Raw genomic sequence first — 10,403 nt, forward strand, 5'->3', positions numbered from 1 at the left:
CGTTCCTAGCACTGGAACACTTGGTCTACGCTGACCTACCCTTATACTCTAACTCAGAACTTCAACATGCGTACTTTGATAAGTGTTACAACCAACATGGTTCACATATCAAAAGCATGGATCCCTTCATGCATAGTAAAACATTCATAAACATCATTTATATCAATCAACATAAACATTATACATTCCAACACATTCATACATAAACATTATACATCCCAACACATTCATACATAAACATCATACATTCCAACACATCCATACATAAGCCAACTGTGCTTCGAAAGGGTTTAACATACTTTGTGTCTTCGACACTTGCTACAATGTGTCTCGACACCTTGCCCTTGTTCTCACCAACCAGGTGATGAAATGTGAAGAAGGAACTCATCTTCATACCACCAACCAGGTGATGAAATGTACAACCCGTACTCTCATTCATACCACCAATTAGGTGATGAAATGTACAAGCCGTACTCTCCTTCATGCCACCAACCAAGTGATGAAATGTATAACCCGTACTCTAACATCATTTGGCAACTTGCCACTCATGCCACCAACCAGGTGAAGAAGGAACTCATCTTCATGCCACCAATCAGGTGATGAAATGTACAACCCGTACTCTCCTTCATGCCACCAACTAGGTGATGAAATGTACAACCCGTACTCTAATATCATTTGGCAACTTGCCACTCATGCCACCAATCAGGTGAAGAAGGAACTCATCTTCATACCATAAACTAGGTGATGAAATGTACAACCTGTACTCTCCTTCATGCCACCAACCAGGTGATGAAATGTACAACCAGTACTCTAATATCATTTGGCACCTTGCCACTCATGCCACCAACCAGGTGAAGAAGGAACTCATCTTCATGCCACCAACTAGGTGATGAAATGTACAACCTGTATTCTCCTTCATGCCACCAACCATGTGATGAAATGTATAACCCGTACTCTAATATCATTTGGCAACCTGCCATTCATGACACCAACTAGGTGAAGAAGGAACTCATCATCGTGCCACCAACCAGGTGATGAAATATGATGAAAGATGATGAAAGAACCCACCTTCGTACCACTAACCAAGTGATGAAAGCAACTCACCATTCATTCCACCTACCAGAAGACGAGTGGTACAACTTGTATATGTGAACTCCTAGCATTCACAAATAATCAAAAACCCTCAAGCGTGACAACTCAACTAGGGGAGCACTTATGCCCAACAAGAGTTATAGTCACCAACAAAATCTTATTGCAAGCTAACAACAACTTCAATGCATGGCATACGAAGATCAAGCTATTCACCCCTCTTGCATCTGCTTCAAACATTTATCCTCTATAACAATGCAAACACTACAGCTCGTAGAAAGCTTCACACACTCTTGATCAAGACAATGTGAAACAAAACCAATTTATGGTGCCAACAAGAGCTTCATCAATGGAGGGCAACCACAATTCTCAAAAGCTTCACACTCTTAATCAAGACAGTGTGAAGCAAAACCAATTTATGGTGCCAACAAGAGCTTCATCAATGAAGGGCAACCGTAATTCTCAAAAGCTTCACACACTCTTGATCAAGACAGTGTGAAGCAAAACCAATTTATGGTGCCAACAAGAGCTTCATCAAAAGAGTTCAACCATAATTCTCAAAAGCTTCACACACTCTTGATCAAAACAGTGTGAAGAAAGACCAATTTATGGTGCCAACAAGAGCTTCATCAATGGAAGGCAACCATAATTCTCAAAAGCTTCATACACTTTTGATCAAGACAGTGTGAAACAAAACCAATTTATGGTGCCAACAAAAGCTTCATCAAAGGAGTTCAACCATAATTCTCAAAAACTTCACACACTCTTGATCAAGACAATGTGAAGCAAAACCAATTTATGGTGGCAACAAAAGCTTCATCAATGGAGGGCAACTACAATTCTCAAACCTTCGAAGCAAATTCAATTTATATGGTTCATCCAAACCTTCGACTACTATAAGGTGTGGCTTGCATCACAATCTCTCGCTCAACGGTGTGGAGGAAAATTTTGTATATGTTGTCTCTCCCACATTTTCAAATTTCTAGTTTCCCAAAAAAAAAAAAAAGGGGAAATTCAACAAAACTTCATCAATGGAGCACAACTACAAATTCTCAAAAGCTTCACACTATCTCTTGATGAAGATAGTGTGAAGCAAAATCAATTCGTGGTACCCAACAAAGCTTCACCAACAAAAGCTTCATCAATGAAGGACAACTACAAATTCTCAAAAGCTTCACACTATCTTAATCAAGATAGTGTGAAGCAAAATCAATTCTTGATACCCAACAAAGCTTCACTACAAAAGCTTCACGAACAAAAGCTTCATCAATGGAGGACAACTACAAATTCTCAAAAGCTTCACATTATCTTGATCAAGATAGTGTGAAGCAAAATCAATTCATGGTACCCAACAAAAGCTTCAACTCCAAAGCTTTACCTACAAAGCTTCAACTCCAAAGCTTCACCTACAAAAGCTTCACCCACAATAACTTCACCTACAAAAGCTTCACCCATAAAAGCTTCACCAACAAAAACTTCACCCACAAAAGCTTCACCCACCACAAAAGCTTCACATACAAAGCTTCAACTCCAAAGCTTCACCTACAAAAGCTTCATCCACAATAGCTTCACCTACAAAAGCTTCACCCATAAAAGCTTCACCAACAAAAGGTTCTCCCACAAAAGCTTCACCCACCACAAAAGCTTCACCTACAAAAGCTTCACCCATAAAAGCTTCACCAACAAAAGCTCCAGCCACAAAAGCTTCCCCCACCACAAAAGCTTCAACACAAAAGCTTTACCTACAAAAGTTTCACACTATCGTGATCAAGATAGTGTGAAGCAAAATCAATTCATGGTACCCAACAAAGCTTCAACATCAAAGCTTCACCCACAAAGTTTTAAAATATATATATATATATATATATTTTTTTTTTTTGGAAATTTAAAAATTCAAAAATTCAAAAATTCAAAAATTCAAAAATTCGAAAAAAAACAAATTCGAAAAAAAAATTGCCTAGGCCTCCTCTTCTTTGGGCCTAACAACTTTCATAACAAATATATATGAAGAAGGAGTTTTGGGCTACCACTTAGAAAGGAAATGTCTCATTCGTTAACTCCCTCGACCGGGGACTTAGGGGACTCCTACCATATACTACTGCACCTTGATACTCGAAAGTCTCATGACCACTCAGTGACTTGTATTTTTCAAGTCTCCAAACGAGAACTTTTCCTCACTCGGGAAATTAAGGGAGCACTACCTCAACCTTACATGTTTCACTCACAAAGCTTCAACATACAAGCTTCAACAAAATGAAAAATTCAAAGAACTTAGTGAAGAAGGCCTTGGTGTATTTAACACAATACGTTGAAATGAAGCAAAGCTTGTTTATTGATATCTCCGATAAGTTACAAATATTTACATATACAAGAATCAAAATAAACAAACAAGAGGGAGCCTTCACAAATGTTGCTCAGGAGAAGTCTCAGTAGTCGGCAGAGCCTAGGGGTGGGCGCGGTGCGGTTTGGTGCGATTTCGAGTGAAACCACAACCAAAACCAAAACATTTTGCGGTGCGGTGCGGTGTGGTTTTGAAGCCAAAACCGAAATGAAACCAAACCGTTCGGTTCGGTGCGGTGCGGTTTCAAATGGTTTCGCACCAAAACTACACAAAATTGCACCCAAACATAATGCAGCAAAACTGCATAAAAAAACAGTACCAAAACAGCACCAAAAACTACACCAAAACTGCACAAAAAAACTGCACAAAACAGAACCAAAAATCTGCACCAAAAGTGCAGCTAACTTGTACCAAAACTGCAACAAATGACAACTACTAAAATTGAGACAACATCCAATGCATCAAAGGGTTTAAACTTTAAATCCTTATGCATCACATCTACTAAAATTGAACTTGATCACCAATCACAATACTTTACAACCCAATTGAAAGGTTAAGTTTGCCATAATACAACTAAAGTTCAAACTTCAAAGTTTCAAACAAAGTTCAATGTTAAAATGCTTTATGGCATTAGTACAACCAAAAAAATAAATGGTTCATGGAATTCTACAAAGTCTTGGTTTTCAACTTACTTTGCATCGTGCAAGTTTTCAAACCTTTGCCTTTCCTTTTCCTTTTGGACACTTATTCTTTGAAGGTTGAGGAGGCCTTTGAGCTTGTGAAGACCTTGCACCTTGTAAACGCATAAGGGGAGGTTCTTGCGAATTAGAACCTTGAGATTGCTTTGGAGCTTGTTGTGCTTGTTGATCAAAAGTAAGAGAGGTTATGCTTGAAGTCGATTTGGCCAACTCTACATAATACAAAACATAAAAAATATAATTGATGTTTGGTTGAAAAAAGAAAATGAAGAAAGTTGTTTTACTTCAAATGATATACTTACCCGATTCAATACTTTCATAGAACTCAATGTGGTCAATTGAAGGTGCATCATCCTTCAAAGTAATAACATTGTCACCCCTCAACCAATTTTGCATGCATATCAAGGCCTCCACCGATTTAGGAGTTAAAGAACTCCTAAAATCCGAAATTACTCGACCACCGGTGCTAAAAGCACTCTCTGATGCCACGGTCGAAACTTGAATTGCATGAAAATCTTTTGCAATTGCGGCCAAGATAGGATACTTGTTACCATTCACCTTCCACCGTAGGAGAATGTTAAAATACTTTGTGAACTCCTCTTTTGTAATTTGTACCAAAGGATCCAACAAATAAGAATCCACCTCATCTCCCACCACTTTCTCATCACTATCTTCAACAAAATGCATCCATTCGTCAATTAGATCATCTTCCGCCATGGCCACATTAGATGAGGTAGAAGGTTGTGATTGTAAATTTTCCCATTTCTTCTTATATTTTCCACCTTCAACATTGGGAGCATATTCATCATAAAGGGCACGCAATATATTTTTTATTTCTTCAGTTTTCAATTGTGCCTTAATTTCGGAAAGTTTCTTTCTAAGGAGTTGTGTGACATGCCTCAACTTGAACCTCATATCTAAAACAAGTCCAATCACAATAAAAGGGTTCAATTCATGGTATGAGTCAAAATATTTTTCATATTTTGATCTCATATCGGATGCCATTGCCTTTAATAATTGCTCCGACTGTAAACCCACTTGCATGTTGGCTCGGGATTCCAAGTTATTGATGGCGGTCTCCACTTTTATGACATCATGGAGGCCGGTATGAACCGTGGGATGTGTAGAAGCACTCACCCTCAAAGTCACATCATAAAACACCCGTAAAAACTTGACAAAAACCTCCACCTTGGACCAATCCTCTTCCGTTGGTGGTCCAACCCTTTTCCTCCCCTTGGTTTGGCAAACAATATTCACACCATCTTCATCTTTTTCATCTTCAACTTCCTTAAAGTAAGCCAAGAAGGGACTTGCTTCATCCTCCGCCATTGTAGCAAAGGCCTTGTTAAATTTCAAGGCTACATCCAACATAACAAATGTAGAATTCCACCGAGTAGGGCAATCAAGGCAAACTGTTGCTTTGCACGTCAATTTCACCCTCTTCACGGCTTGCCTAAAAAGCTCCAATCTTTGTGGAGAGCTCCTCACGAACCTCACACAATTTCTTATAGCTAATATACCATTATTTAGCCTCTTCATCCCATGACTCACAATTATGTTGGTTATGTGAGCGATGCATCTCACATGTAAATACTTGCCACATAGAATAGCTTGTGAATTTTCCCACCTATTCATTTTCGTCATAAGTTGATCCAAAGCAACTTTATTTGCAGAAGCATTGTCCACTGTGATTGTCATAACATTGTTTATCCCCCATTCCAACAAGCAACTTTCAATTAACTTTGCAATTGTGGTTCCATAGTGGTTAGGAATAACACAAAAGTTTATGATCCTCTTATGCATATTCCATTCATGATCAATGAAATGTGCAGTAAGAACCATATAATTGGTGTTTTGTGTGCTTGTCCAAGTGTCGGTAGTGAGACAAATTCTATGGGCACTTAAGGTTTTCTTCAAATGAGCCTTCGATTCATCACACATATTGAGAAAAGTTCTCACAAGAGTTCTTCAAGAAGGCACTTTAAACAATGGAATACCAACATCACAAAAAAGCCGAAATCCCATCTTATCAACTGTACTAAATGGCATCTCATCTATGACTACCATCTTGACACATGCTTCTAACACATTCTCTTGTGAAAATCCAACAGCAACCAGATTATTACCTTTACTTTTATCCCCAACCAAAACTTTTTGCTTTTTACTCCTATTCCCTTGGTAAAATTTACAATATCTTTCAATGTGGTGTCTCATGCTTGTGGTGCCATTAACTCTTGGTTCAGCTGCATAGTCACCTACACTGCTCTGTTTTGGGCAATAATTACATTTATCTCTCCTAAGTTTTACTTCGGCCAAATATATCTCCCCCTTTTCATTGATTTTCGACTGTTTTCTTGTCACATAATATGTTGTAAAGTGATCCCAAACCCAGCTACGTTTTCTTGAATCAGAGTTACTTACTTTTTCATCTTCGCCCTCAGATTCTTTGCCGTCATTTTCAGGGTCACCTTCAACGTCTACTTCATTTTCCGAGTCAATTTTTATTGCCTCGTCTTCTGGCTTCTCAGGGGAGTCCCCCATAGAAGAGTAACCAATCCCACTATGCTTACTAGATTCTTCATATCTTGACTGAAATAAAATATGAAATGCTCATTATCTTACATGAATGGAATGCACAGAATCTACAACACACAACACAAATATTTAGGGTCTAAGGCTTATATTTTTGGCTTTTGGCCTACTAGGCTACCACTGGACATGGTCTTAAAGCCATTGTCATAATGTCATTCACATGACTATATCCACACCAAATCATACATCCACACTTGATTTCTATGCATGCTTTATGCACATAATGTCCTAAAGCCACATAGTGCATTTCTATTAAGGTGCAAAAATGAGATAATGTCTTTAAGTACATAATGTCTTAAAGCCACACACTGCATAATTTTCTATTAAGGTACGATCTGACAAGACAGATTATGTAAATAATTCAAGAAACAATAGGATGTTCACAGAAGACAAAAAACACATCCATGACAAACCAGAAACAATAGGATGTTCACAGAAGACAAAGAACACATCCATATTCACACAAAAAAAAAATCGAAATAGAAAGATGCACCACACTATTAGCTTGCCTATTGGACATATATAAGAGATGTTTGACGCACTGAAAGTATTCAACAACATCCTGGAATTTTCTATAAGCATGCTCACCCATCTCTTAGTTATCAAGTTCCTAGACTTCAATACCAAATAGAGGGAACATGGAATTAAACTCGACCGATGCGAAACATATAAGAAATGCCCAATTAAAATTACCATTCAATCAACAAATTAAGGAGTAGGTAGTACTACTTGAGAATGGAGATACATATTTTTATTCTCTAATTAAAGGGCCAAATATTAAACCAACATGGAACAGTGGCATTAATTGGCAAGAGGGGAAAGGCATGTCATTAGTGGGCGGGAGGAACAGGGGTTTTGGCAACTGTAGCAAGAGGTGGTGAAGCAGGGGCGGAGGAATTAGTACTACTAGCTATATATATAGATCAAATATTGCAGAAAGATGAATGATACAAGTTCTAAATTCTAAGTTCTTACCATATTGCAGAGCTTTTGATTTGCAGAGATTAGATTAGGGCTTGCAGATGAAGGGGATCTAGGCAATGTGCATGCAAGGCAAGCTGACTCAGTGACTGTGAGTTTGTAGTCGCAAAGGCAGAGATGCAAGCAGGTAGTCGCAGAGGCAGTGATTTGCAGAGTTGAGGTCGCAGACTCGCAATCGCAAAGGCAGAAGTAGAGATGCAAGTAGAAGCAGTGGAGTCGAAGTACAAACCCACGGCAAAACCAAACCTATAAGTTATAACCTAGTTGAAAAGTTTAAAATATAAGTTATATAACATTTATTTATTATATTGTGCGGTTTCGGTTTCGGTGCGGTTTTGAAAACCCAAAATCGAAACCAAACCGTTTTGTGTGTCGCGGTTCAGTTTTGAAACCGAAACCGTTTTAAAACCGCAAAACCAAACCGTTTGGTGCGGTTTGATTAGATTCGTGTTTCGGTTTCGGTTTTCGGTTCCAAGTGCCCACCCCTAGCAGAGCCCCAGAAAGAGGAGGCATCAGAGGGTGATTATTCGGAGCGTCAGTACTAGGCAAAAACCTAGAAGGAGGAGGCATCGAAGGTTGATCATTTGGAGCTTCATTACGCGGTACAGCCCCAGAAGACGAAGGCAATAAATGTTTTTGGAACAAACCCACAAACCTCTGATGATCAAGTAAAATCTGACCATCAGATTCCTGCAGCTGGTCAAGCTTCATCTTCATGTTTGTAGCATAGTCATGTGCAAGCCTGTGCAACTGTTTATTCTCATGCTTGAGACCTCTGATCTCCTGTTTGAGACTTATCACTTCAGTCACCAATGATTCAACTTGGTAGGTTCGAGCAAATAGGCGTTGGGCCATATTAGACACAGAACCTACATACTGAACACTGAGAGCCAGAGAATCCTTAACAGCCAACTCGTCAGACCGTTTAGAAAGTAGTCTATTATCTTTGGGAGTGAAAAGGTTCCTGGCCACCATCGTAGCGGTCATATGATTCTTCATCACAAAGTCCCCAATGGTAAGATGACCAGTAGGGGATAAGAAGGATGAGCGTCATATGTTGTCTTGAGAAGGCATGGCTGCCTCTTCACCAAAGTTCAAGTCAAAATGACGTTCGAATAGGCCAGACATTCTCAGAAATGATGAAGGAGAAATGAGGTGCAATAAATCTTTGAAGTAAGGGGTATATTCCTACAAGCAATAACTCTCTGAATGTACTTCTTGCGCACAATTGGTGCCCTTATAAAAGAAAGGGCAACAGGGCCGTTGGTTCAAAAATCGAAGAGGCACCACTCTTCGGATTCCGAAGAGGCACCATTTTCCATACGCAACATCAGCTCCTCGGGTACCACAGATAACTTTGCCAAAGATCTCTGACAAAGGTTAGACACATAAATTTTGAAGGTCCATCTACCCTACTATTACCCGCAAGGGTAAAGGAACAACACCACTACTTGATAACTAGAAAGTCCCAATGTGTGTCAACCTCCGTTCTCCGTGGCAAGGCAGACTGGCAAAAATCCCCAACCTTTACTCACATTCGAGAAAACACTCATAGCAAGATTGCTTGCTCAAAAATCGAAGAGGCACCACTCTCCAAATCTCGAGACCAGACTCCCAACAGGATTACGTGCTCAAAAATTGAAGAGGCACCGCCCTCCGAATCTCGAGAGCCAGACTCCCAACAGTATTACTTTTTCAAAAATCGAAGAGTCACTACTCTCCGAATCTCAAGAGTCAGACTCCCAACAGGATTACTTTCTCAAAAATCGAAGAGGCACCGCTCTCCGAATCTTGAGAGTCAAACTCTTAACAGGATTACTTGCTCAAAAATTGAAGAGGCACCGCTCTCCGAATCTCGAGAGCCAGATTCCCAACTGGATTACTTTCTCAAAAATTGAAGAGACACTGCTCTCCAAATCTCAAGAGTCAAACTCCCAACAGGATTGCTTTCTCAAAAATCAAAGAGGCACCATTTTCTGAATCTTGAGAGCCAAATCCCCGACAAGATTGCTTGTTCGAAAACCGAAGAGGCACCGCTCTCCGAACTTTGAGCTCCAGATTTCCTTGGATAAAGCTTGTCTGCAATCTTCACATGCAACATCAGCTTTCCAGATACCACAGACCACTTTTTCAAAATGCTCTGACAAAGTTAAAACACGTGAAGCTTGCAGCTCCCACTACATTGCTATAACCAGGAAGGGTAAAGGAATAGCACTACTACTTGTTGTTAGGAAGACTCCTATATATGTCGACCTCCATCCTCCATAGTCAGGCAGACCTACAAATAAAAAAAAATGCTCAACTTTTCTTCACATCCAAAAGGGCACTCTCAGCAGAGTCTCTCGAAATACTCAGCTTCGTTTCCTCCCGATAATACCTTTGCAAAAAAGCCACACCAGAGCAAGAGTATATCATATCATCAGGGTTAAAAGAAAGAGTATCCCATATCATGCTTTTTCCCTGTCTTTTCCTTTGGCCTTATTCTTACCTACAAGACAAGAAGAAAGAGAGCAATCAGTCAGCACTTGGAATCAAGCTTCCAGTTAGGAACTGACTGCCTGGAACCCCTTACCTGATTACTTACCTGGCATTGCTCTCGAGTACTCATGTTCAACATCTTATGCTTCCAGAGAAGATACCACATCTGCCTGAGGAACAGATAGGGCAAGTGAGAATGATACAAGGAAGCATGTGGAGACAAG

General features: G+C 39.7%; 1 protein-coding gene across 1 annotated transcript; it reads right to left on the reverse strand.

The window, feature by feature from the left end:
* Positions 1-4,140: 4,140 nt before the first annotated feature.
* LOC139198049 (zinc finger BED domain-containing protein RICESLEEPER 1-like) lies at positions 4,141-5,970 on the reverse strand. Its single transcript, XM_070826297.1, has 2 exons — positions 4,431-5,970; positions 4,141-4,340 (listed from the first exon to the last, which is right to left on the reverse strand). Exons 1-2 carry the CDS (start codon positions 5,968-5,970, stop codon positions 4,141-4,143), a joined length of 1,740 nt encoding a protein of 579 aa, XP_070682398.1.
* Between the last annotated feature and the right edge of the window lie 4,433 nt (positions 5,971-10,403).

The sequence above is a fragment of the Malus domestica genome, chromosome 08, assembly GCF_042453785.1.
Source record: "Malus domestica chromosome 08, GDT2T_hap1".
NCBI classification, from domain to species: domain Eukaryota; kingdom Viridiplantae; phylum Streptophyta; class Magnoliopsida; order Rosales; family Rosaceae; genus Malus; species Malus domestica.